This window comes from Falco rusticolus, chromosome 8, assembly GCF_015220075.1.
Source record: "Falco rusticolus isolate bFalRus1 chromosome 8, bFalRus1.pri, whole genome shotgun sequence".
In the NCBI taxonomy this organism is placed as follows: Eukaryota; Metazoa; Chordata; class Aves; order Falconiformes; family Falconidae; genus Falco; species Falco rusticolus.
Genome location: NC_051194.1, coordinates 33260505 through 33288492, shown reverse-complemented (window position 1 = coordinate 33288492; position 27988 = coordinate 33260505). Strand labels below are relative to the sequence as shown.

Sequence of the window (27988 nt, the reverse complement as noted above, 5' to 3'; positions counted from 1 at the left end):
AGCGTTACCACCCAAGCAAAGAGAAAGCATGTCCACCCTCCTCACTCTTAGTGTCGTGCCTGTTACCAGGGATGCTTTATCAGAGTTCCAGATGCCATAGCTTTCATTTGCTTCCCCAGCTGTGCAGGGGCTTGTTCTATTGTCACCAGAGCTTGCTGCACCTGCTGGTTGTTAGAAGTTGCTTGTAGCCCTTGGTCCGTGCTTCTGCGGTTCTGATGAGGTTCACCATCGTACCTTGTGAAACCAGACGTCTCTTTGTCACTGTCCAAAAAAAATAAATGCTTTTGTTTCTTTGTATTTTACAGATAATCAACCCCAATTTCATTCAAGAAGGTGAGTTAAGGACAGCTGTGCACTGACTGGCACGGAGGGGCATGTCAGCAGCTGTGATTTACTCTGGTGCAACAGCACGCTCTGCACCCACCAGCGTTTACAGCAAAGCAGCTCCCCACTGCCCAGTCCCCAGGGAAAGCGGCCTTCCTGCTGGCTGCTTGGCTTAGACAGCCCGGGGCCATGGGCAAGGCTGAGCCCCCCAAATCCACCTTCATAAAGTCTCACCCTCCTGCCAGAGCACAGGGCTGGGGGATGGACAGTCCCCGCCACCTCCTTCTCTGCCCTGTGGGCAGCTGGCTTTTAGTGAGGGGGGAGTTTTGGTAACATAATCCCAGGACCCCCCAGCTGTTTGGTGCCCAGATCCCATAGTTGGTCCTGTAATGTATTCTCTAGGCTTGCATGGGGAACATCCTCACCTGTAGATTAAAAGAAGGTGTCATGCGTGTAACCCCATGTTTTTTTTCAGTGGCTCCAGAGTTTCTTGTGCCATTAGTGGACATTACCTGCCTGCTCGGCGACACAGTGATGCTGCAGTGCAAAGTCTGTGGACGGCCCAAACCAACTATAACCTGGAAAGGACCAGATCAGAACATTCTTGACAATGACAGCAGCACAGCCACTTACACAGTGTCATCCTGGTAAGGTCCTGCCTGTGAATCCCAGCATAGCTGGTCGGGATGGTCACATTGCCCTCAAATATGGCACCAGTCAGGCTACAATACTCATTAGAAATGGAGTTAATCTTGTCTGGCATGATGTACTGGCCCATTGCTGTACCACATGTCAGCTAGAAAGGGTCAGACTTTGGGGTTTGGGTATCTCTATCATTTCCCAAGTTGACATAGGATATGTCCACAAAGTCTGTTGCTGGCAGACATGAGCTTGCTCCTGTTGACCTCCTGAGCCAGCTGCAAGCCAGAAGCCGGAATGTTTCCAGCTTACTAGTTTGGCTAATACTGCCTTCGTGTTGCTGGGGCTTCTCTGCTTGAACTGATGCCATGCTGACCTTTGGTAGGAACAGGAGTTGGGCAGAGCAAGCCCTCACCAGCTTGCAACACCCATGTCATTGGGTGTTTTCTCATGAGCAGAGGTGGTAACTCCTGTAGTTTTCCTGAGCCCTTCCTCATCTTTTCCTAAAAGAGCCTACATGTGCTCCTGGGAAGGCTACATCTGGCTGTGCTTGGACAAAAAGGTGCTTGTCAAGATGTTCCTGGCCTGGCTAGCAGGGAGGAAAGCCATCTTTACGACAAGCACTGGGAAGATCCAAAAAGATCTGGAGTTGAATTCAGGTCAGGGAACAGCCTGGATGCTCATCTGCAGCTTATATAAGGGATTTGGGGCAAACTGCTGTGGAAATCTCTGGGAGACAATCTTTCATGTAAACTTTTCAGCACTTCTGGCTCAGGGAATCCAGGGAGTACAAAGTCACTGGAAGTTACAAATGAACACTAAGAGAGAACGGATTTTGTATGTTCTATAAAAAAAATTACGTATGATCAAGAGCTTCCTTCAGAGATCATTAGCTTGTGCAGCTGCCCCAGAGCACCCAAAATTGTCTTTTTAGCCATTACTCAGTAGATTGCTAGTGCCTTATCTTTGGGGTCTGGCTGGAGTTGGGATGAGGGGATATTGCCATACAAGATTCTGTTTTCCATCAGAGTCTTTCGCCTGTGCATTGGCTCCCTGTGCACTATCAGCACTTGTATTGTCTTGTTACTCTTATATATTTTACAGTGGAGACACTGCTTGCCAAGGAGAGGCCCAGCAGACCAGTGGCTGTCTTACAAATCTTGCTGGCATGAGTGGCCAGATTATGGGGGAAGGGGATATTTCTGTCCTGTTTCAAACCAGCACAGTCAGACCAGCAAAGGCCACAGTGTCCAGGCAGTTACACCAGCACCACATCCTTCAGCAGTTTCCGATAGCTTACACATTCAAGAATTAGTTTACTTTAGCCATCAAGGGAATTTATTGCTGGCTCTAAGCTGGGTCTCCAGTACGGCTAAAGCAGTTACACAAGCAAAATCCTTTAATTCAGGCCAACTCCCTTAAATTGCATATTGAAGACTGCAGTATGCAAACTGAAGTGACTATGTACAGACCTGCTATAAATTCACCAGACTCCGTAGAGCTGTTTGTTTTCTCAGATTGGCCCAAAGATTGAGTGTCTCTCATGAACTCAGCACTGGCGTTCTTTATCCCTAGCTGTTGTGAGATGTCTAGCCGTCCCCCTGGGGGCCTGGCAGCCACATTAGATCAACAGCGTGTGTTCCAGGAGTCTGAAGCTCCCCAGAAATGTCAGGCACCCTGCACTGTGTGACCACCTTCTGCATCCGTGGGAAGCACAATTTGTCTGGTGTCTGTTGGACTTAACTGCAGAGGCACGGCAGCTCAGCATCTCCTCAGATAGGAAAGATGTGCTTGGGGAAATCTTTCCAGATATGTGGAGGCTAAGCATCCAGTTCTGGACAGGCACAACAAATGTTCAGCTTCTGGACTTTGTTTGCTGCTTGAGTCGCTAGAGATGCTTGCCCATCTCCTCTGAGGCCACAGCAGACAAGTAGATTTGCCTAGCAGGCAATCTGGACCATTCGGCTTGAAGGTTTCATTAACAGCTTAATCCTGATATATGGGGTGGGGGTTGTATTTGGGTACCAGATTGCTGGAGGGATATTCCTTTAAATGAGTTAACAGGATTTGTGTTTGTAACGAGGCAGGGCAGGAACTGGTATAAGAAGCATTAGCAAGTGAAGCAGCGCTTTATAACGGGGGTTTCCTGCACCCACAGTGACTCTGGGGAGCTGACCTTGAAGATCTGCAACCTGATGCCTCAGGACAGTGGCATTTACACCTGTGTGGCAACCAACGAACACGGAACCGCATCAACCTCTGCAACCATCAAAGTTCAAGGTAGCACATCTGACCTTAACACCCAGGATTTTTCCTGCACAGGGTCCCTTGGTGGGGGCTGGGAGCACACAGGAATAGCCAGTGCAAAGTCAGCCGGACGTGGAGCTGTGCCAGGTAAATTGAGACGTTAAAATCATACAACCGTTCCTCAGCCAAGACTCCCACTGATGGCTGAAGGCATTGCAGACTCTTTGCGCTTGATTAAGTCGTCTGATCATAAGCATCACATCTGGGAAATGAAAATGTGTTGGCACTGGTTCAGCTCCTGCATCCTGTTCGCAGCACTGCTTCCCAGGGGCTTGGTAAGGTCGGCTGGGGGAAGCTGAGCTCCCTCGGGCTGCTGAGCCTCTGGGGATGACCCCCGGGCTGCCCACAGGGAGCTCTGAGCTTCAGAGTCTGCCTGGAGCCGGGGGACCTGGGATCCCACAACACTGATTCTCAGCATCCCTTCCCTGTCGGGGACAGGGGAGGCGAGAGTAAGGTTTGGCCTGGATGAACTGCTCTGCGGGGTTTCAACTTGGAGACGTATCTCTGAGCCTGAATTCTCAGTGCTGCAATTAGTGACCCATCTAATTGTAATGAATATGAAATGATGAGTTGATGCTCGTGACCTCTAGCTCTGGGAAGGGATCTGTTAGCATGAGAGATGAGGGGTGCCTGCTGCGTTGAAGGGGATGGCACAGAAATTAATGTCTAATGAGTGGGTTACAGACGCAAGAGTGTCACAAGCATTTAGCAGTTGATTTGTTCGGTGTCACAAACTGCCCTAGAGATATAATTCCCCCAATTTATCCAAGTTAGTGGCTACACTAACTACTCCTGTGCTGAAGGAGCCCTGAGCAAAGCACAGAACTACTGGTCGTTTGTCAATCTGCTGCCAAACATACCAAGAACACAAAGCGCTCTGAATGCCTTGCTTGTATCGCTTTTGGACACTTCAACAGTAACTGTCTCCCCACCTCCTCACTCGCTGCTTGGTGAAGCCCATAGTAATATTTGTTTTCCTCACTTCCATGGGCTTTGCATCAGGTCTTGAGCTGGAGCAAAAATTAGCAGCAGAAGGTAGCAGGTAAAGAGTCCCTGCCTTCACAGCAGCTGAGCTCAGATGGACTCTCTACACCTGAGGGGTGATTCTCCCAGCCAGTCTCGCAGGGAGCTCTCCGGGGCACCGCAGTGCAGTTGACCACCAGCTGTGGGCAAGAAGAAATCCCCCCCTGTGCTGCAGTACTGTGAGACCATGCAGAGGCAGCAGGGCTTACGAGCAGCACAGTTCTCTCCTAGCTGCTAGTATGGAAGTATCAGACTCACGGTGGTGGGTGAATGGGACAGTGACATTGCCTTTCCTCTGGTTGTGCTGGTAGCCCAGTGCAAACCAGAGTTCTCCTTCTGCAAGGGGCAGCTGCCCCATAGTGACCTGATGTACCTGGTACACCTGATCTGCAGAATAAAGCCCTAGCACTTGTTGATGTGATGCTGGACTTGGTGCTTGTTTTCTCTTCCCAAGGTGTCCCAGCTGCCCCAAATCGCCCCATTGCTCAGGAGAGAAGCTGCACTTCTGTGATCCTACGCTGGCTACCCCCATCCAGTACAGGCAATTGCACCATCTCAGGCTACACTGTGGAGTACAGGGAAGAAGGTAAATGCTTTGAACTGTGCTCACTGGCTGGGAGAATAAGAACAAAGTAAGCCTCCTTTATCGCACAACAAGTCCCAAAAGCATCCATGCCACCACTGGGGTGCCACTAGGTGCTGCTCAGAGAACCCAAAGTCTAAGGCCAAAAGAAGCCCTTCTGTCCTCCAGTCCAACTTCTCATATATTACAGACCTTTCTGTTCCCTCCAGTCACTTACAGCAAGTTAAGTGTGCCAAGCTAAAACATATCCACCACTAAGGCATCCTTTCATCATTTGTGTTTCACCACTACGGTATCCATCCTTTCTGGTGGATGTTTCCTGGGAATTGCAAAATCAAAGTAGCCTCATTATTTTTTTGAAATGGGTAGAGTTGCAGATCCCTGCATACTTTTCAAGCTCAGCTCAGAAACCATTTATTCTTAAATCCAACCATCCTTTCCCCCTGAATAATCAAATAGATATTAAATGCACTGTTTTCCCAATATGCGCAGGCATGTGCTCTTGAAAAGGGCACAAATTTGAAATTATTCACATCCCTTTTTGCAAGGTGTGAGGGTCCCTGGACAGTAAACTTTGCCTTAGGTATGTGATCTCTGTTTTTTTCCCCTTCATCCTTCAAAAAATCCTACCTCATGTTAGTAAATGTGCAAACTTAATCACTCCATCACATTAATAACTTCTCTTCTCTGCCTTGACCCTCACTGTGCCATCAGTGTGACTGGCATTTTTGTGAAAGACTAAAAGCTCTTTATTAACAACAGCCACTAGAACAAACAGCAAAAAAGCAGCAGTGCTGTCAGTGTTCAGTATTCCTCCCACTCCAAAGGAATCACTGACTCTTCCCTGTGAAACCAGCCTTGACCTTGTGAGACCTGGCAATCAGAATTTGCCCACAACACACACAACATATACGGGTCATGGCAAATAATGTAAGAAGCCCTGAAATTACTAAAATAAGATAAAATTTTACATATTCTTGAAAGAAATCATAGGCTGTGACAGGGCTTAGTGTCACAGGGGTCCTTTTCTTTTCTGTGACCCAGTGCAGATGAATAAAGTATTGCTTCTTTGGATGCCACAGGTTAGGCAATGGTTAGGTGGGGTTGTTAGGAGAAGGAACACGACAGACATTTCTTTGCTGCAGTCCTGCTCATCTGCAAAAAAATCCATACTAAGCCTCAGAAAGCTGGTTCTCCTCTTGCAGCTCCAGGATTCACTGTAGTCACCATGTCTCCCAAAAAAAGACTTTGTCTGCAAAAGCACTTGGATTGCACTGACGCTCTGTCTTAGCTTCATCTGGGACTGCCTTGTCCTTTTTTTTTTTCTTTTTTTTTTTTTCTGTATTTCTGCTACTGTTTTTCTCATAGCAGAGCTGTCATCAAATCAGTCCTCCATTCCTGCCTTATCACGCTGCCCTCCGACATCACTTGTAGCACACAGCCACAGCTAGACTGCTGGAGCGATCAACCCTGGGCTGTGTTTTTTCTATTGTTATCAGTCAAGTGAGGGGCATTTCCTTCTTCCCTCATTTAGCCAGGCTGGAAGGGGGCTGCAACACAAAATAGCTTCCTGTGGTCCAGTTCTGGTTTAACAGAAATACATCAGTCTGCCATAACACTGTCTTTTAAAAACCCCATGGATTTTAACCTCCCAGAGTACTGCATGAGTTGGGCAGAGAAAGCTTCTGCTCTAAGTTGACATATTGATTCTGTTTCCTTCAACTCTCCTTCTCTCTGACTGTAAAACACAGGCTCACAGGTCTGGCAGCAGTCAGTAGCCTCAACTTTGGACACATATCTTGTCATTGAGGACCTGGCCCCAGGCTGCCAGTATCAGTTTCGAGTGAGTGCCAGCAATCCCTGGGGGATCAGCTTGCCCAGCGACCCTTCTGAATTTGTGAGGCTCCCAGAGTATGGTGAGTGGAGACACTGAGGAGGGCTTGATGCACAAATGTGTCCATCCATCTGTGCAGTCTGTATGGTGTGCTTTGATGGGTCTTGATAAAAACATTTATCCTGAACCTGGAAGGAATACAAGAAACAGCCTTTGAGATGCTCAGAGCCAGCTCCTGCCGCTAGAAAGGCTTTTCAGGTCTGCTCCTCCAGCAGGGCTCACAGCCTCCCTCTGTCACAGAAGCTGTTGCAGTTCTCCAGCAGGTCCCTGCTTTCTATCCCAAGACCACTTCCCTTTATCTCTGGGGTCTGTGTCCTGGTTGGTGTCCCCTCTGCCTTTCCAGCAATACCAGCAGCACCAGGGCCTTCTGCTGGGCTACCCAGATGGGTCTGCAAGTCAGCTTGCAAAACATATCCCCCTGAGAAATGCAGCCAGCATAGGAAGGCTGCAACGAAGGTGAGCCCCCAGTGTGCAGTGCTGCAGGAATTTGGGGTACAGCTCACTCATGGTGTTGTGACCAGAGCCCACATTTCCCCATGTTTTAGCAGCTCTGGTGCGTCACTAGGTCTGTGACTGGCTTGGATAGCCTGTGCTGGATGAAATGAGAGCTCACACAGCATGGCTCTGCCTCCCAGTTACACACAGACGTGGCCTTAGACTGTCCGTGTGGCCCTTCTCAGCCCAAAAATACAAGGACAGATTTAAATCCACCTTATCCATACCATCCTCTGGGGAGCTCTGGCTTTTAGCAGTCCAACACATTGGAGCTGTGCCTAAGCAGTATGAAACTGGACTCCTAGTGGTAATACTTGCTGTTTTAAGTAACACAGTCTCACATAATTCTAAAATAGGCCATTTATAGTCCACAGGAAACTGTCTTTAACTTTATGCTTTCTTAATGTGCTTTGTTCTCTCAAAGACTCTGCTGCTGATGGTGCCACTATTGCATGGAAGGAAAACTTTGACCTCGCTTATGCAGAGCTGCATGAGATTGGGAGGTAATATTAACCCTGCTTATCACTGCAATAAAACACTGAAACAATGGCTTGAAGCTTTTTCCTTGGAGGAAATTTAGGTTGCTTTTTGTAGTTAGCCTGAAGACTGCTACTCCTTTCAAAGAGCATTGCCCATTAATTACTGATTAAAATACAGACCGGTTAAAATACTGACTAAATTCTGTTTTTCAAGATCAGTTGGGATTTGAGAATTGCAGTTTGGCAAACTTGTGAACAAATTGGGCAGCCAAATCTCTGACAGCCACTGGTAGCTGTCACTGGTATCTCCTCTGTCATCTCGGATTTGATGTGAGCTTTTGAAGTCATGACAATTTGCTGGTTCTGGATAAACTTAGCCCCAAAGCCTGAGTTTGCCGAAGAACTTAGGCATGTGACTGACTTAAATCACATGCCAAAGGGCTTTGCTGATTGGGAGGGTCAGTTAAACAGGAGCCTAGATAGGGGCTGTATAGCTCTGCGCAGAGGACAGATAAGGAACACAGAAACAATTCAGGTTAATGCAATTAGTTCTTCAGCTCAGAGATCAGAGGTGAGTAAGTCTGGGGCTGAAAGAACAGGAGGCTTTCTGGTTCTGTAGAAAGAAGCATGATGTATTGAGAGGCCAAGTTCAGCCCATGGTTTCACTGAGTAGTTTCACTTTCAGGACCAGTACTAGGCACCAGTCTGCATGAGTTTCCTAAATGCTTTCCTGCCAGCTTTTTAGTTAATTTCTTACTGTGTGCCTGAAACAGTGAGACAAAATGATAGGTTAGTGATTATTTAACAAGGCTTTGCTTTTAGTTGTCTGAGAAAGTTTGGGCTTCTTATTAAAGCAACTGGAGAAGGGAGTCTGCTAAAAAAAAGAGAGAAAACCTGTCAAAGTGGTGGCAACTTGAACCCAGGAGAGATTGTTAGAGGACATCAGTATGGCTGCACAAAGCAAAGTGACACCGTTTGCACTCAGTGTTTGCTAATCCCCAAAGAATCTCTACGCCCAGGGTAAGAGATGGAGGCTCTTTGTTCAAAAAAGGTTATGAACAACTTGTTAAATCTGATTTCTTGTGAAATATTAATGTGCTGAATCAAATAACACTTTGAAAATCAGTCTGTTATCCCACTGACAACTAGGTGTGATTTATTCATGAGGCACCTTCGTTATTCTGTGAGTGTTTTTTTTTATTTCAGGGGTCGATTCTCCATAGTAAAGAAATGTGTTCACAAAGCTACCCGGAAAGACGTTGCTGTGAAATTCATTAGTAAAAAAATGAAAAAGAAAGAGCAGGCAGCACACGAAGCAGCTTTGTTACAGCACTTACAGCATCCTCAGTACATCACTATCCACGATACCTACGAGTCTCCTACTTCTTACATCTTAGTTTTGGAACTGTAAGTACGTGGAGCTTGAATTCAAGTGTCTGGGTAGGAATCACAGCCCTATTAAAGCCAAGGATAAAATTCACCCTGGCTTTAGCAGGGCAAAGAATTTGTCATCTGTTTTTTATAGATTGTGATGTCAAATGAAATAGCCATTTTCTCCAGAGCTTCCACTGCCTCTTCTTTACAGTAAGTAAGATTCAGAGGACAAATAAAACTGCTTTCTACTCCGGTGAAGCTTGGGTAATTGTATCAGCAGTTTGTCCCGTTGAATAGCATCAGATTTACTTGGGCAGTTTTATCTACTTTTTATATTTGAGTAAATGTGTTTCAGCTAGATTGAAGCCTACGCTGTTCTAACACTTCCTGGTGAAAAGCGCTGTTTGGCAACCATGCTGCCGCCCACAAGGAAAAATAGCAACCCAAATCCAAAATGCTTCTTTGTTACAGTATATCCAACAAAGTATATTTGGGGCATTTGTTTGTTTATTTATACAGATAAATAAAACTAGGTGGAAAACTTTCATTGGTTTAGTTTTCCCATAGAATGTATTACCAGCCAAAAATGTCAGTGATTTTTCTGCATTACGTAACCAGCTCTATAAGTAAATTGATGAATCCAAATAATTAAGAGGATCTGTTTTCAAAGAAATTGCCTCTGTCTATTGAATCCATCTTTAAGCAAAGGAGTTTACTTTGAGACCGTTGCTGAATTTTTCAAGGACTGGAGATAACAATTAAGGATTAATCATTCTACCACTTCCATGGCCTGCAGTATCTTGAGATATCATTGAACAGTCACCAGATCTTGCATTTTAGTTTCCTCCATTTTTAGGTCATGAAGCTTCCACTGCAATTTTGTTTTCAAATATTAACTGTTCCTAGAGATATTGTGTGATCTTTCATGTGCAGGGGTTGATTTCTTTGTAGGATGGATGATGGTCGTCTCTTAGATTATCTAATGAACCATGATGAACTTATGGAGGAAAAAGTCGCTTTCTATATAAGAGACACAATGGAAGCCTTACAGTATCTTCACAACTGCAGAGTGGCTCACTTAGACATAAAGGTAAGAAGAAAAGAGAATGATGCTACTATTCAGTGCCTTGGTACAGAGAGTTCCCAGCTGCACAGACAGGGAGGAGGCACAGTTTGTGCTGCAAAAAGATGATCACTAAATGGACAAGCACTATCACTCAGACCTATTGACCACAGAAAGGATTCTCTGACCTGCAGCGCAAGGTCTTTTTCTTTGAGATGCACCTGTTTCCTAGATTCACTGGTTTGTTGTCAAGTCCTTTATGGCTGGATTTAATGAAGGAGAAGGAGGATGTCTGAGGCAAAAGTGAGGTGTCACTAGCCCTTGACTGAAGGGGAATTACAACAAAAATCCGTGGGGTATGGTTTGGGCTCACACTTGTACCAGCTTAGCTACCAAGCTTCCTGAGCAGAGCTGGTTTGTGCCCAGGCAGCTCAGGGCAGGTCAGGAGCGTGTCTCTCCCTCACGTCCACAGCAGTGCCCTGGAGAGCCCCAGGGGAGGTAAGGGTGCAGGGGAGCAGGAGGTGGGGAGGGCTGGCAGGGGCCAAGGAAAGCAGCATGCCGCATTGTGCTGCACAGCCTGAGAGGGGAACTGGGAATACACCCAGGGAGAGGTTCACAGGAAGAACAAACTGCATTGTGGAGAAGAAATTCAGGCATTCTCTAATGTCATGCTCAGTTAGATTAGCACAGCTTGTACCTCCTTTTGTTGGCGCACGTGGCAGGAGGCACTGTACTGTCCTGGATTTACATTGTACTTCTGTCCTCGCCACCATCCCAGTTATCTTGGATGACAGAGAATCAGCGATTGAAGTTATGTGTTTTGAGTTTTGTGATCTGCAACATTGATTCTGGTTGCCAGGAATATCAGATAATCTATAATATTTTTCAGGCTTAAATGCCAATTAAAAATGGAGAATGAGAGATTAACTTTCTTGTATAGTGGACAGTCCAGTTCCAAGGAGGTGTCTTCTCAACTCTCCAACCCCCAGGCATGTCAGACGAAGTGATGCTTTCATTGTTCTGATGCCTACTGCCACTGCAAAAAAAAAAAAAAGATTCCTTTTGTACAGTACCTTAGGTGAGCATTAGTCCCACAAGGCTAAATCATCCTGGTTTCTTTCAATAAGATTGTATTTTCTGCTGTATTTATAGGACCTGTCAAAAAATAGGTATCAATTGGAGGTAAGAAACCGCAGTGAATTTTCTATTTGATCATAAGAAACTTCCCAGAAACAAGCTGGGAAGCCAATTTTCTGTGACCTATTTACAGTTCTCCTGTACATGAGGGATATACTAAATAAAGCACCTTCTGTTGCTAAGTGGAAGGAGGAGATGCATTGGTAGTGACTGCCATGAACTGTCTTGTCCCAGGATTCTGCTCAAGATCCTGTTGATTTTGTCAAGGCAGGGTGCAAGGAAAAGAGCAAGCGGAGAGACTTGAACAGCAGTGTAGTGAACTTTGCTTTATATATATATATATATCCATGAGGCAGCAGTAAAATATGCATGAGGATGAGGGACTTCTACGAGAGAAAAGTGAGTCTGCATAGGGTGAAAGAAAGAAATTCAGAAATCATCTCAGAGCCAACAGAAGAAGAAAAATCCCTGAGTCCCCAGAGCAAAGTATATAGGCAATGTTCAGCATTTCCCACTGAAAGAGATAGATCTTAAATACTGAAAGGGTTGGTAAAAAGAAGGAAAACCAACTGGGATGAAATATAATTGCACTCCGGCTTGGAAAGCATGACTGTGTGCTGGAGTCTATAAGGGAACTCTGGCAGCTCCATTCATGTCAACTGACAGCAATGGTAATGGTATGCACCAGGGTCCCTCCCAGGATACACGCTGGTGGGAGTAAAGTTGAACATTTACTTCATGAAGAGCATTTCTGCTGCAGGTTATGCACATTTATATAACCAGTTGTCATGTGAACAAATGAAATCTAAATAAACTGATACATAAGTCTTATTAAAATTTAAAAATCTGTCAGTGCTCTTAATCTGGGATTAGTTTGGGAAAAAAACCCTGAGTATTTGGGACAAAGTGCAAAATCCCAGTGTGTTGCCCTAGTGCAAAAGGGGATGCTGTCATTGCAACTTCAGCATTGATTTGAGTTTACAGCAGTGTAAGCAGCAGCTGAGCCGGTTCCTTGTCATTCACTCTCCTGATCTCGCACATCTGATTAAATGCGAGTTTTGATTGGCTATTAAACCTAAATGAAATCTACACATTTTATTTGCAAAAATACAGTATAATTAGGTTTTCTTTATTATCTTTTCAACAGCCAGAAAATCTGCTCATTGATTTAAGAATCCCGGTACCTCGTGTCAAGATCATTGATTTGGAAGATGCAGTTCAGATCACAGGTCATTACCACATCCACCACCTCCTTGGAAACCCAGAGTTCGCAGCTCCTGAAGTTATCCAAGGCCTTCCTGTCTCTCTGAGCACAGATATCTGGAGCATTGGGGTCCTCACCTATGTCATGTTAAGTGGTGTCTCTCCATTCCTGGATGAAAGCAAAGAGGAGACTTGTATCAATGTGTGCAGAGTAGATTTCAGCTTCCCGCCTGAGTACTTCTCCGATGTGAGTCATGCTGCCAGGGATTTCATCAACGTTATCCTCCAGGAAGACTTCAGGAGAAGGCCGACAGCAGCCACTTGTTTACAGCATCCGTGGCTGCAACCACACAACGGCAGCTATTCCAAGATCCCACTGGATACCTCCCGCTTGGCTTCCTTCATCGAGCGCCGCAGGCATCAGTACGACGTGCACCCAGTCCCCAGCATCAAGAGTTTCCTGATGAGCAGGCTGAACCCAGGGACGTAATGCCTCCATCGCTGGGGTCCCACACTGCTGGTCCTGAGGCAAGGTGCAGGGAGCAAGCAGGTGCAAAGCGGATCTGTCTGTACATAGTCCTGTATTTGGCGTTAGCATTTCACATGGCTTCCCTAACTGCAGGGTACAAACCATTGCGGAGGTGGCAGCACCTGCCCGCTTCCTTGGGACCAAAGCACAGGGGGTAATGGCAGCGGGTACCTGCTCCCTCCCCTTGGCAGGCTCCTCTTGGGACACGTGGTATTCTTGCATCCACTGCCAAAAAAAGGAACTGTGGGAAGCAAACGCCAACTGGAAATGAGAGCCAGAATTGCAGTTGCCTTAACCTTTGTGAGGCAGCCTTACAAGAAATCCTCTTGATCTTGCTGAATTGAATTCAAAATGTACGAGAGATTAGGAGTAGGATAGTGGGGGGGTGGGGGGTGGGGGGGCAGAGTGAGACTAGGCTGACCTTAGCATGTACTGCAGAACCGGACTGAAGTCGGTTTTTGCTGAAATTGTTGCAAGTCTGCTCCAGGTTAACAGACAGATTTTTCATGCCCCGAATGCCCGGGTCTGCCATGATTGCAGTGGGTACTTTGTCTGCATAGGACATGCAAGATCAGGCTCTAGTCACTGCTGGATCAGCTTCCGTGGTGGCATGGCTTACATACACTCTTGTTGCATGGTAGTGCTCAGACCAAAATCCCCCATTAATCCTTGGGCTTTCTGCTGTGTCAAGTCAACATGCAGTACCTTTTGGAGCTACGATTAAGGCAATGAATTCATTGGAGCATACAGCTGGTTTTGACTAAGCACAATGGGACTATGATGGGTTTTTTAAAAGCATTTTATACACACTGTACAGAAATCTTTTGCAAAACCTGTGCATTGAGAAAAGGCTGTGTCCAATTTTTGCAGTATCTGTAAACTAGATGATGATGATGAAGACATTTTTTTCTATCACAGGTTTTCAGTATACATATATTGTATCATATATATAAATATATATATATATATAAAGGATCTTGTTCCATTTCTAGCTTCAGAATTGCTTGGCCCAAAGTCCATCTAAGCCTTTCAGAGTGTGGTAGGAATGGTGAGTTCATCCTTGTGCTTACAGCTTGAAAATCGTTTTCAGTGTTTAAAGTACGTCATTTGTTTCATTTCCAAACTTGTAAATACCTCTCAGCCCCCGTTAGCACCTCATCAACAAAGCATTCATGAGGATATTTTTATGTCCGAAGCCTAATTTGTAACAAAATAAAAAATATTCACAATTAAAACATTGCTCTCTTGCAAGCCAAGTTGCAACATCATCATATTGATGTTACAGTGATGGAGCCAGCCTTAAGTATAACCAATGCAGGGAGTCTGCAGTGACAAAACCCCAGTTTGTAGGCTGGCCAAATTTTCTTTTCTAGCAGTGGGAGCGGGAGGGGAAACACCTCCCCAGCTAGGTCTTCTCTCTCCTGCTGCTGCACCATAAAACCCTGCAGCCTTGTAGGGTGGCGATCAAGGAGATATTTTTCCCACCACCACCCCCGGCATGTGAGGACTTTGTCTTGGTGCTGAGAGACATTGCTGTGCCTGTAATGGAAAATGTCAGTTGTTACCAAAGGTTTTCCTAAGGAAAAGGGCTTGATCTGACCATGGGTGCTCAGTATAGACTCTCTTGTAAGGGCAAGAGTCAAATTTAATTTACCATCCAAGTAACTGCACTGTGAGCCTGCCATGTACCTGCAGGAGCAAAAGCTGTCTCTGCCAGCAGGTAGTGGAGATACTCTGCAAGTACTGTTAAATTCTCAGGGCTCTGCTAGCCCCTTTTTTTGATCCACCTCCAAGCTCAGTTTCACAGCAGGTAGGAGACCTAACCTCTTTGTGCTTGCTCTATCAGTATGCTGGAGTGGTCAGTGTTTTGCTAGTGGAGAAGAAAGGAGGCACAGCCAAAAAAACAACGTTCAGCACTGTGTGCATCTAATACAAGAACAGACCTTGAGGCTGGGGAGCCACAGTCAGAAGTCTGAGCCCAGGTGCCTGAGCAGAGTCAGAAGTGGTGTACAAGGCTGTGTGGCTGATGGAGAGAGATTTGAGACAGAGGGAAGTGGTGGAAAGGCTTGAAAGAGGGGGTGTTCACAGAAAGCTGAACCTTCTGGATCCATGAGAACCTATCTCGGTTCCTCTGTAGTACAGCAGCTAATTTTCTAAGCAATCCAGCAGCACCTCTTAGACAAAGACTCTCATCCTGAGCAAGAGTGTGAAGTATGTGACTTCTTAGCAATGGAAACTTCTTCAGACAGCAGTCATCAAGGGGTGTCTTTAATTAGCACCAGCCTCAGGTACTCTCTCACTACAGGACTGTTTGTACTTCTTCCTATTTGTCAAAGCTGGCTCTTTGTGCTGGATTGTGCTGCCCTTAAAAAAATATTTATGGAAGTGTGGTTTATAAAACCCACAGCTTTTATTAGCCCTGTTAAACCGGGTACAGTTTAAGCCACAGCCTTTCTGCTTGGCATTAATACAAACAAATTCTCGTGTATCACATGAAATCTGGAGTTATTTAGCATTTTATTTTCCTACTTCCTACACTTGCATCTCAAACTGCAACAGCAGACACTTTGGATGCACAGGGGAGAAAAGCTCGATTGTTTAAGAGAGTAGTTAAGCCTCATTGCCATCAAATAACAGGGGGGTGGGAAACAAACAAAAGGCTGAAAGGGAATACGTGTTTAGGTATCGGTGCTCAGGTTCAAAAAAGAGATTCCTTATTAAGGGAGAGCTGGAGGTGCTGAACTCTGAAGATTTTGAGTATTATGGGATTGCTTTCCTTTATGGTTCTGTTTTTTCCATATTCATGTCAAAGAACTCCTCTTCTTCCTGGGCACTGCTCTTCATACAGCACATTCAGGAAAACTTGAACTCGTTATTACTTCCAGATACATTTGTGATGATCAACCATTCTTGCATTTTATCGCAAAGATTTCTTTTGCCTGAATGCTATCAAGTTGACAGAAAATGTTGCTGCATGATAAATACAGAGGAAGTATTCTGACCTTGCTCTCTCCAGGTCTTTTGCAGCCCACCTGTGGCCCCTCTGCAGTTCCAACAGATCCTGTAACTCTGTTGTAAATTGTAACTTTGCTGTAAAGAGATTACAGAAGCTCAGTAAGTAGGCCTGGAGTGAGCCCACTGGGTGGGAAGCTCCACAGCCAACCCCCTTTGCAGCATTCTTTAACTACTGGATCTTTTTGTGTATGAAATATTGCCTGTAACAAACATGTGGTAACGCAGTTTCTCATAGAGTTCTGTTAGGCCTTTACAAAGCTCCCCAGAGAGCAGCTGACTCTGAGAGGAAGATTTCCACCTGCAGCTTTACCACTCAGGGTTTTCCCAAGGTGGCTGAGTGAAGGTGTAGTGGCAGCTGCACCCTCTGGCTTCTGCAGCAGCTTCGTACCAACTAGCATGACCAACAGTAACGCCAGCCACAGAGCACCGCCAGCTCAGCGCAGACTGGCACTGTGCACACAGCCACCACCTTCAGGCATCTTGACCGTGCTCTTACCCTGCACTGACATCAAAGTACACGTGCTCACCGTGTCCGCCAGTGCTGGGCTGGGACTGGCCTGCAGGAAGGCAGCAGCAAAGGTGCCAGTGAAACAGAGCCCAGAGGGCACGGTGACATGTGGCATTCATTATTTAATATGGCTACATTGAAAGAACACACGTGGCAACGAGAACTCACCTCTCTCCCTCTGCTCCACTTCAAGGAGCCGGGCCAGGCAGTTTCACTCCTAGCCATCAAATAGGAAATCTGATTGCCCGTGTAATAGTGTCAGCTCCCATCGGCTGTCCAAAGCACTTGCTGCCCTGTGGGAGATCCCCACCACTCCACACAGCTGCCAACCCCCTACGCATGCTACTACAGGGATGACACACAGCCAGGCCAGGGTTTTAGACTGTAGTATTTCAAAGCAATCCAGGATTTAGAATGTATAAATTTTCTCTGTTCCTACTTGTACCAACAAGCCTTGTTTAGTTTTACTGCCCTTTTAAATGACTATTTTTTTCCCAGTAACATTTATATTTAAAAGCATTTTACTTTTAAATAAAGTTAATGCTGAGACAAAATCTGTGCCCTTGACCGACATTTACAAGTTCTGAGGCTTCAGTGGAGTTCATCAGCATTTCTGAGCATGCTATTAGGCCCGTGTTACAAATACTGTGAAAAAAGGTTAAGCAGAACCACACATTATGACCTGACAATATACAACTGTATTTTAATACCCTTGCCCTGACAGGACTGCATCAAGTCACTGGATAATGTAAATTTCAGAGGCAGATGTAAAGGCTAGTCTGTATATACAGAGGTCTAACAGATAATTAACACGCACAGGGGCCAACCACCTGATTTTATTTCTGTTCCTTTCACTGCAGAGGTAAATTCTCCTCTAACACAGGGCTTGGATTTATTTTCCAGCTCATTCTTTCATGTCCCATCAGAAAATGGTGCTCTCCCAAGGAAACAAAATAAAATCCCATTGTACTAGGCTGACTGCACACTGCCATCAAGTGATGAATTCTCGTTCTGGGATCTGTGTAGTGGTGAATGTTACCATAGCGTCAGGATGCTGAATATTCGCTGTAACTGTAGTCTTTATTATGAAGCTAGTGAAAAAAACAACATCTTCTCTACTCAAGCCATATTTCACCTTCATGTCCAACTTCTGATGCTGGTGCTTTTACTTCTCTTTCTACCAAACTGTTCAGCGTTGCTCTGCCACTGAGATCAATTTGCTGATAACTTTTGGAAGGCAAATGCAACAGAAGGTGCAAAAAACCCCCCCTTACATCTCAGACTTACTTACTGAGATAAGAGCAAACAGCTGGAATATGTAGATGCTTTTCAATCTTTGCAACGATTGACTGAAGGAGGAAAAAAGAAACAGTATTGCTAACAGCTCAGCATTTTCAAGGTGCAAAGTAATTCCACAGCCTTAATTATTTCAGTGTATTGCTGTTCTGCCTTAAATGTATCTTCAGTTTTAATGCGGATTTCATTTTGTATGCACACAATGTTGTTTTGTAAAGGTAAGTTTGTAAATATTTCCTTTGTAAGTCTAACCACTCATGTGTACTGTTGTGAGGTGATTACTTGCTGTCCCATGTTGTTATTCCTGTACTGCGGTATATATGATCACCTACGGATGTAGCTTCGAACTGTACATCTTCTGTCCCCGCATTCCCATAAATAGAGTATACTAATGATTTAGTTTCTGGGCTTTTTTGATTAAACACCGTTGTTGAGAGAAGACCGGGTCAGTCTGATTTCCCACGTCCGGCAGTCCGAGCCCCCGCGGGCTGGCAGCCGGCAGGTGGCCTCGCTGAGGGCGCGTTTCGAGGCCCTGCGGCTCGCCAGCTCCCGGGTCGCCCCGAGCCCCCGCCGCAGCGAGCCCCCGCCGCAGCCCCGGGGGGACGGGACCCGGCCGGCGGGCAGCGGGGCCGCGACCCGGGCTGGGCCTCACGCCGCGGGGGCGGGAAGGGGGCGCCGCGCGCCCGGGCTCCTCCCGCCCCGCCCCGCCGCGTCATCTCCCGGCGCCGGTCGGTGCGATGGCGGCGGCGGGGTGTGCGGCGGCGGCGCTGCGTGAGGCGGGCGCTCTGCGCTTCGGCGAGTTCGTGCTGAAGAGCGGCCGGGCCTCCCCCGTGTATATTGACCTGCGCGGCCTCGTCTCCCACCCGCTCCTCCTCCGCCAGGTGCGGGTGCCCGGCGGGCCGCGCCCGGGGCGAGCGGCGGCTGCTGTGGGCGGGCTCCGCACGGCGCTGGGGCGGTCCGGGGCCGCTGGGCCTCTTGCGGGGCAGGGGGCCTCCCACAGCGGAACGGGGAGGGGGCGGGGGAGCGTTGCCGCCGCGGGGTGGGCTGTCAGGCCCGGGAGGGAGGCGCCCAGGCCTTTGCGCGGCCTGCCCCGGTCATGGCACCGGTTCGGTCACCTCCCGCGGTCTGGCGGTTGGCAATGTTCGGTTTCCCGTCCCAGGTTGCAGATCTTCTCTTCCGAGCAGCCCAAGGTGCCGGCCTGCGGTATGACTGCGTGTGCGGCGTGCCCTACACGGCGCTGCCCCTGGCCACCATCATCTGCGCAGAAAATCAGATTCCGATGCTCATACGGAGGAAGGAGGCAAAAGACTACGGTAAAACACTTAAATCGAGGATTTGTGTCTACTTCTTGTCTTGTCTGGGAAATGACTTTGCATGTTTGTGGTTCTTCTGTTATGTGCAGCATCTCTGTTCCAGTTTAAGGCTACCACTCCAATTCAAAATGCAGCTTTTTTCCCCCTGGAGCATACCCCCCACAGCATCCCAGTCTGAGCAGGCTCTCCCAGCTGGTTGCTGATCAGGCTGCAGCTTGAATCTAGCTATAGTAGGTTTGGAGACTCTGGAGGTGGGAGCTGGGCAGATGCTTGTTTGTGGGTCTTTTTTGTTTGTTTCTTCAGCAGTGGGTTTTTTGTTTGGTTGTTTTTTTTTCCCTTGGCACCATAACCATGGTTCTGCACCGCTGCCCTCTTCCAAAAAACCAAGATTTATAACTCAGTCTTTCTTGATATGCTGAGCCCGGTGCCACGTTTCACCCCTAAACAGAAATTTTTGCATATTGACTCCAAGAGGAACCTTTCCAGTCTTCTCCGTTTACCTCTCAAACCCCTTTATCTGTCATAACCTGTAGTCCTGTAATCAGTGGGCAGGGTGGACCAGGTGAGAAGCAATCGGTTCTCTATGCAATGAACCATTTATTTGATTTTGATAAAAGAAGGGGGAGAGAAGACTGATGTGTTAACCTACCATAGCAACTGGATTTCTGCATGTGATAAGAGCTGTACTTTTCCAACAGTAATTGTAAAGCATGCTTGTCAAAGTACGCGTTACTCTTATGTCAGTGTGCCAGGCATGAAAACGTTTGCTGTTCTTTCTTATGAAAGACAAGTCAATTGTGACAGCAATTAACTGCCTGGCACAAGGTTTTTGGTGTTACATGGATTGCAAAGCTGTAAGTGTGCTTGTTCCCTAGGCTGTCATGGTCTAAGCACCACACTTGCTGCATAATGTTCTCCTGCTGCTTGCTGCTTCCTGGGAAAGCTAGGCATCCTTTGTTGTTGCCCCCTGGGAGGCCTTTCATGGATGTGTGCCTGTTGATTAGGGCAAAGGCATTTGGGGCTTTACTCCTTGTAATTGTTCTAACAGGCATGTTAAGCACAGAGTACTGCCTGCAGAAAATAGGAAATGAGCTGAAGAGTACCCATAACTTGGCTGTTTTAAAGACATTTTAAATAACTGGAAAAAATAGTTTTGTAATTCCGATCATTCCATTTACACCAGTAATAAACTTCTGTAGTCACCCGAAGATTCAAATTTGTGCAGTGAACAGTATGTCAGTTTCGTTAATGGTGCATAACTTCTGGAAAGGTAAAGAAGTATTTTATGAACTTGGAGAAGTAACAGTCTTTATGAATTGAATTACAAGTCAGTGACTGAGCTGTGGTAAGAGCTGTGATAACTGCTGTCAGTTACTAACTAAACAAATTACTTCTCCATACTGGCAGTGAATGTGAAATTCCTGTTCTCCTGAAGTCAGATTCCATTGGACTTCAGGATGTGCTGCAGCATATGCTTGTATGTGGAACAAATATGATCTTTATATTAGCATGGCATGTTCTTGTAGCAAGTTAAGTTTTGATTCTTCAAGATTTTGGGGTCTTTTCAACTTTCTTCATTTAGTGGAGTGTTTGCTTTTTATTTTTAAGGTACTAAGCGGATTGTAGAAGGCACCATTAATCCAGGAGAAACGTGCTTGATCATTGAAGATGTGGTAACAAGTGGATCTAGCGTACTGGAAACTGCAGAAGTTCTTCAGAAAGAAGGGTTAAAAGTCACAGATGCTGTAGTGCTGTTGGATAGGGAGCAGGGTGGGAAGGCCAGGTTAGAGGAACATGGAATTCGCCTGCATTCTGTTTGCACATTGTCCGGGGTGTTGGAGATTCTCCAGGAGCAGGGAGAGGTGGCTGTTGAGATGGTTGAAAAGGTGAAGAAATTCATTCAGGGAAGCATGTTTGAGCCAGTGGCTCAGAATGGTCCCACGCCCGTGAAAAGACTATGTAAAGAGCTGAGCTTCGGTGCTCGTGCCGAGCTGCCAGGGGTACATCCTGTTGCAGCCAGGCTTCTTGCACTCATGGAAAAGAAGCAAACAAACCTGTGCCTCTCTGCTGATGTTACCAGCTCCAAAGAGCTGCTGCAGTTAGCTGCCATCCTGGGCCCCAGCATTTGTATCCTGAAGACTCACGTAGACATCCTGAACGATTTCACCCAAGAGGTAGTAAAGGAGTTGCGAACACTCGCAGATCAACATGAATTCTTGATTTTTGAAGACAGGAAATTTGCAGACATTGGAAACACGGTAAAACATCAATATGAAGGTGATTATCATCAACCTCTATTTACTATAACTTTGCTGCTGGTGTGTGTAACTGCAGCATTGGCACAAGTTGCCAGGAGAGGTTGTGAGATCTCCAGCCATGGAGAAGATTCAAAGGGACAAGGCCCTGAGCAACCTGATCTAGCTCTGAAGTTAATCCTGCTGAGAGGGCATGACCTCCAGAGGTCCTTTCCAACCTAAACCTTTTTATGAATCTGTGGTGGTGCTCAGTAAGTACTTCTGAGTAGTTGTTTGCCATGAGAAAATGTAGCATGGCTTCTTAAGGCAGCCTGCTATTGCATGCTTGTGTGCTTGTTATGGCTTTCATTCAATATTGCTTCTGCAACTGTAGGACTGTTTTTTTTTCTGATTCATACTTCCCATAAGATGTGCATACTGTATTGAAAGGTAGCACCTATGACAGCGGATTTCTTCATAAATGTCTCGGTGAGTATTAAAGGTGACATACTAAGAAGTGTTTGTGAAAAGTAAAACTGAAAGATTACACCTTTTGTGGTTAGGCAGCTGTCAGAACTGTCTGATGAGACTGAACTTGTAGCTATCAAGCTTCAGTAGTAAAACTGTCTTTGAAAATGTGAATGATTTAATGTGCAGCTTGTTTTGTTTAACTCGTGTTTCCTGTTTTAATACATTTCTAGTGATGCTTTGCCTGTCTTCCTATCCATGTTCTCAGGTGGTGTGTTCAGAATCGCATCCTGGTCAGACATTATCAATGCCCATGTGGTTCCAGGCTCTGGAGTTGTGAAAGGTCTGAAGGAAGTAGGTCTTCCCCTCCAGCGTGGCTGTCTTCTGATTGCTGAGATGAGTTCCCAAGGGTCACTTGCAACTGGTGAATACACAAAAGCTGCAGTAAGTGCGCGATTTTGTTTCAGGTTAAAAGCTTGTAAAATGTTGTGACAGGGAGGTTTTCTGTGTTTCTAATATATGCGCTTCCGAAAGTGTCTTCACCTTAACTATTAGTGGTTTTCTTTGGAGACTCAAGAATCAAGCGTGATATTTAAAGGTTGCAGCCTTTAAGGCTAGTCATGTGAGATGGAGTTCATGCTGTGAATTCTAGTAAACATGCCAACTTTGCTGTTAAAGCCCCCTTTTTTTTTCCCTTAAGCAAAAAAGTTCCGATTAGTTTAAATTCAGTCATTATATTATTTACAACATAGAAAGAAACATAACATTCCCATTCCTGGATCGGTGAGGGGTGAGTGAGCTCTGGGTGACTTTATATTGCTAAATAAAGCAAGAACAGGCATTTCATACCCCTGCCTTGCACAGCTCAATGTGTCAAAGGGTGGATGGGGAAACAGATTGCTAGTCAAACTTAGTTTCAGGTATATCACTTGTAACTGTTTACTGATCTTCTTCAGGTACAGATGGCTGAAGACAACTCCGATTTTGTTTTTGGATTCATATCTGGATCTAGAGTTAGTAATAAACCAGAATTTCTTCACTTGACTCCAGGGGTGCAGCTGCAAACTGGAGGTAACTTTTTCTGAAATAATTCTAGCCTGTTTTTAAATACAGTAAGTGATCTAGCCTTCAGTGAAAAAGTGACTTTTGAAGAGGTTTTCGTTGCTGATTTGCTGGTGGGAGGAGTCTCTGTTTGCCTTTATGGACTGCCTTCTGTATTTCTGGGTACGCTGATCCCTTTCCTGGGAGCGCTGAAAGGCAACCAGCAGGCTACGCAGCTTTGTGTGTGTGCTGAGGTCTGTGCATACCAAAGCACAGTCCTTAAAACATATGAGATGTCACATGGGTGGGTTAGATGTACAGCTACTCGGTTAGGAGTAGAAAAAAAGGTTTTTAACAAATACAGAAATCTAACTGTAACACTGTTGATACTGATATAGATGCTGTATCGGTGAACTGGAAATATTATACCGACTAAACAGGTTGTTACTGAAACAAGTAGGGGAGTTGTATTTCTCTGCAATACTTAACTCTTGATGAAACCTGAAGTTTTTACGTGAATGTTCGGGGGTTTTGCCTGTTGTAAGAAGGCTAAGGCTTATTTCAGTGATCAAGATTGATGCTTCTTTATGTAACTCTTCCATCTATTGTGACTGGTAAATCATGAAAAAAGAAGGTCGCGCTCTGTCAAATTTTATTTTGTGTAATGGGGGATTCACTAATTGGAGACAAGAGTTCCTGTTTTTTTGTGAATTGTTAGGATGAGAGCTGAAAGAGCACACCTGGTTTTTGTTCCAGCACCTCTTTTTTAAGCTTTATAGTAGATAAGTTTTGTACGAACTAAAAAGAAAAAAAAAACGGTGTCTCTATTTCAGGTGATAACCTTGGCCAGAAGTACCTAAGCCCCAAGGAAGTTATTAGTGAAAAAGGTTCAGATATCGTTATTGTGGGACGTGGCATCTTGTCGGCTTCAGACTGTCTTCAAGAAGCAGAGAAGTACAGGAAAGCAGCTTGGGAGAGCTACATGAGCAGACTGGGTATTCGTGCAGAAGATTGAAAGCAGACTGCTTTCCTACTCCATAAACAAGGCTGATGGACCTGCAGTCATCGTGAGGCTTCCAGTTAAAGACATGGACAATTCAGCCAACAGAAAACTGCCCTTTTGGGGAAGGATCTGTTCCTAACTGAATTATTTTTAATCACACACACACAGTTCAACTTGTAAATGCTGTGGTTACTTTTTCAGTATTTGAATGTATGAAATAAAAAATTCATGCCCATGCCCAGTTTCTAGCTTTGCTTTTCTCTGCTGAAAAATATTGCATGAAATACTCCAAGGGTATTTGGTTGGCTGTTGTTGCTTTCATTTCTTTTCCGCACCCTCATTCCCTCTGGCTGTGGAAACAGTATTTTACTGTTTAAAAACCCCCACCTGCAGACCTGACCTGCTGCCCTGCTCTCAGAGTATTACTCCACTCTGCTGTTTCCAAGGAACAAGTATGGGTCTTAATCCCACACTGTGAAATTGAATAACGTGTTGTTTAGTAAATATTTTTTTTGCTATTGTTTTCCTTTCATTGGATCTGTAAGTCTTTCTTCTGTGGCGGTGTGAAATGCTTTTTTCAGACCCCCAGTATTATAAAAAGGTATTCTAGTCTGTTTGTGACTGCAGGAATTACTCATGTTACTGTTTACAGGAGCTACAAAGAATTTTTTTCAGAGCAGCTAGTTGTTGTGTGCTTTATTACAGTGGAGCTGTTGATTCCTCAAATGAAAAGTACTTTATTGACTTTTTGTGACAATAGCTAGAGAACTTGTCCTTATTCATCATGAAGAGTGGAAAGTAACTCCTGGAATTATCTTGTATGAGTGGTTTTGATTAGAAAGGATGGAATAACCTTAAATATATCTAGTGTTATGTGTGGTGGAAATCTGCTTGAGTTTTTGCTGCTGTCAAGGCAAAGACAAATGGTGATGCAGTCCTAGACTGTTGCTGTTCCTGTATTGATGCAAAGCACACAGAGAAAGCCATGTCCCTTTGTTAATGTGCTTTTCTGCAGACTAGGAACAAATATATCTAGTGAGAAGACTCTTTTGGCATTAGTACTGGACTCTTCACTAAGCCTTTCAAAATAGGAGCTTGGAGTTATGCTAAAGTTCAAAGGAGGGGTTTTGTTGATTGTTTGTTGGATTAATCTGTGCAGTGTCTATGACCAAGGGACACGGGCTTGGATCTGAGGGCTTTGCCTTATGCTTCTTGTGTTTGTGACATTGTGCTGTGTTGGCAGTCAGACTTCATAAATATACAACTAAAAGACTTCCCTTACTGTCTGGGTGCGTTGTGGACTGATGAATTCTCATGCTTTTTCACTTCACGTGCCCTGGAAGTGTGCTTCTACTCCCCTTGGTGATGGGGCTGCTTGTGAGGCTTAGGAGTTGGTTACTGTGGAGAGAATATTAGAACTTTCTCAGTGTATGTGCTTTGTTATCCTTGGGGTACTGTTTGCTTCAATCGTTGTCTTCTGTATCATGATTGACATCTGGAGAACTCCACGCAGGTAAAGTGGAGGCTCTCTTGGCTACCTTTCACAGCAGGAACTTGAGTGTGTTGTATCTTGTGTAGCCACCCTGCAACAGTCTGTGAGTCATGGTATCTCATATCAACTTCTAAGAAGTTCTGGTCCTTGGGATTTGTTTACTGTCTCGTGTTAATTCTCTCATGGCCTTGAGGCCTGTAGCAGAAACAAGACTTTCCCGTGTAAACCGTGTTGCAGAAAACTACTTTTTCCACCAGAGGGAGCTGAGACACTTATTTTCTCAGGAGAGTCAACGCCTTAGCTCTTTTACAACTAATAGTTTCCAATGATAATACCAACTCTAGGATGAAAATCTGTCTGGTTGTCAACAAATTGCACCCTTGCTGCCGCCCTCATTTAAAACAGTGGAGCTTACCAGAGAGCTGCCTCAGGCCGGAGTTGAGCACTGCGTGTTGTAGGCTTACTGTTAATGGCACAGGCAGAATGTGGTGAGTTCAGTATTTTCCACTATGTGTGCTGAATTGTGTTAAGTGTGTGGGTGACATCTATGCAGCTAAATCCCTGAGCAGGCTTTTTGGAGAGCTAGTTTATCAGCCCTCTAGCTGAAAAAATAACAACCATATTTGGAGAGATGGATGTGATCTAATATCCAGTTGCTTTTAGAGGATTATGTGCAACTCATTTTCTTGACAAAACAAGCTCTGAGGAACATCGGTTGGAAAACTTCATTTCAGTGTCCCTCATTGCACACTCAGTAAATCACCCAGAAAGAGCTGTATTCCAGTGCTTCATTTGACAGTACGGTTGCAAACATTTCAATTAGTAACACAAAACCACGTCACCTCCTATATGCATTCTTCTGGCAGAATGATTATAGTAAACAAGTGTGTGCACTTTCTTTGAGGCACCTGAAAGTGATTAAAAATCTATTTCAAATTAAGAACAAATGTTAATTTCCTTGCTTGCCCCCGCTGTTCACATTCATTGCATAGTTCCTGCTGTTGGTCCCAACTGTTTCTAACATGGGAACTAGGTCACGATTTACAAAACTCATTTGCATCATAATATATCTGAATCTGGAAGTCTCGCAGTTCGTTCTCTGATCTGATCGAGTCTGGGGCAGAGGCATAAGCTTATATTTAAATTACTGGGTTGTCATATGATTTATAGAATCTGGCAAGTAGGCATTTATATGAAATTGTGATTCTTAATCTGCTCTGGAGTATGGATGATAACAGAATGAAAGGATATAGCACTTTTCGTAGTGAAATAAGACTGTGGTCAAGTGTTGTCCGTGCTTGCAGCAGAAAAGGCTGACTTGCTGTTTCTGAGCAGCATAGCAGGGACTGTGTGAGAGACCAGTGCAAGCTGGAATCATTAAGGAATTGTTACGTTGCTGTTGATACTTGTATGTAAAGTTTACTCTGTCTTTCCCAGTTTGTGGGTATCTCTAGCATGAGGCGTGCTGCGTCAAGAGAGCACAGCCTCAGCACTTTAATTGGTGTAACTGCATAAGTACAGTGCTTTACATGGACTTAAAATTCTTGCAGAATCTTGATAAACCCAGCACCGAATTAAAAGCAGCAGAGTTAAAATTTTTATCCTTAAAAGTTTGATTTGTATGTCACAGTATCAGCATTGCTTTATTAATCAATATTTGACAGGTCGTATTATAGTTTCCATATCCTATTCTATGAAAATTAATCCCAGAAAAATAACTGAATCACTTCCCTTTAAATCTAATGTGGAAAGCCTTTTGCTGTGGATTTTTTAAGCAAGTGACACAAACATTGCATTTAGGGAACAGGACCAAAGGAACACGAAGCACCCAGAGGAAGTTTGTTTCCAGGTCTGACTTTCAGAGGTCACTGTTTCAGGGAACTGTGTTTTGGAAGGCTTGTAACTGGACTGTGGGCTAGACAGGCTGGATGTTTTGTTTGTTTGCAATCGCTCTGTTGGTTCTTGGTCAGTACCACAGTGAAAAGTACAGCTTGAATGCTGCAGCAAATTAAAGCTCAGCCTGGTGCCTGCTCCACCTTCAGGTTTTCCTCTGATTTTTGGCAGACATTTGCAGGCTGGGAGCGGTGACCCTGCCTGCATGTTTGGGTTGACTTTGTCCTCAGTCTTGGTTCTCTTTCTGCATGATCCGTGTCCTCCTCTGAACGTTTTCTCACAAGCTGATGCTAGCCACAGTCAGGCAGTGTAATTGCAGGGCTTGTAGGTGGAGGCTGGCCAGTATGGAGAACAGGAGAAGGCCTGAGCAAGGCTGTCGCGGTGAAATTCTTGCTTAGAGCATGGTCTTCTGAGCAGAAGTGTGATGGTATGCCATAGATTGTGTTTAGCCCAAATAGGTATTGCAGGAGGAGAAGCTAAACTAGCGCAGTTGCTTTTGACCTGTTCCTGAACAACTAATAATGCTGTGTGAAAGTAGTTTTGTATAGCTACTATTTAGACAGGGAAATTGTGGAGTGTTCCCTGCAGCTGATAGTTTCTGCTTTGCTGAGAGATATCATTTTAGGCTGATGATGGGAGCAGCCATAAAGGCAACCTGGTTATAAGGGGGAAAAT

At 45.2% G+C, this 27988-nt stretch overlaps 2 protein-coding genes across 10 annotated transcripts in view; both read left to right on the top strand.

Annotated features, from left to right (window-relative positions):
- Positions 1-18308, top strand: part of KALRN (kalirin RhoGEF kinase) — a 526710-nt gene extending 508402 nt beyond the window's left edge. For 4 of the 8 annotated variants that reach the window (XM_037398613.1, XM_037398615.1, XM_037398616.1 and 1 more), the window contains 9 exons: positions 306-333; positions 800-971; positions 3122-3243; positions 4748-4879; positions 6628-6792; positions 7690-7768; positions 8951-9151; positions 10070-10208; positions 12466-13011. In XM_037398613.1, the coding sequence (XP_037254510.1) occupies positions 306-333; positions 800-971; positions 3122-3243; positions 4748-4879; positions 6628-6792; positions 7690-7768; positions 8951-9151; positions 10070-10208; positions 12466-13011 (1584 nt within the window). Of the gene's footprint in view, positions 1-305; positions 334-799; positions 972-3121; positions 3244-4747; positions 4880-6627; positions 6793-7689; positions 7769-8950; positions 9152-10069; positions 10209-12465 lie in introns of those variants that run through there. The other 4 variants (XM_037398618.1, XM_037398617.1, XM_037398612.1 and 1 more) reach the window with 2 other exon arrangements.
- Positions 18309-18592: 284 nt separating this feature from the next.
- Positions 18593-24393, top strand: UMPS (uridine monophosphate synthetase). 2 transcript variants are annotated; one of them, XM_037398324.1, is made up of 6 exons: positions 18593-18750; positions 19029-19182; positions 20791-21459; positions 22153-22328; positions 22841-22955; positions 23759-24393. In XM_037398324.1, the coding sequence occupies exons 1-6, from the start codon at positions 18607-18609 to the stop codon at positions 23938-23940; spliced, it is 1440 nt and encodes a 479-aa protein (XP_037254221.1). In that variant the 5' UTR covers positions 18593-18606; the 3' UTR covers positions 23941-24393. The 2 variants fall into 2 exon arrangements, with proteins under 2 accessions (XP_037254221.1, XP_037254222.1); XM_037398325.1 differs by lacking the exons at positions 22841-22955; positions 23759-24393 and having other exon boundaries at positions 20791-21688; positions 22153-22251.
- Positions 24394-27988: the final 3595 nt, after the last annotated feature.

Bases quoted from the DNA above. Each gene is read 5' to 3' on its own strand.
- UMPS (XM_037398324.1), top strand. From the start codon at position 18,607: ATGGCGGCGGCGGGGTGTGCGGCGGCGGCGCTGCGTGAGGCGGGCGCT. The intron at 21,460-22,152 runs GTGATTATCATC...CCATGTTCTCAG, and splicing joins GGTAAAACATCAATATGAAG to GTGGTGTGTTCAGAATCGCA. The intron at 22,956-23,758 runs GTAACTTTTTCT...TCTCTATTTCAG, and splicing joins GGTGCAGCTGCAAACTGGAG to GTGATAACCTTGGCCAGAAG.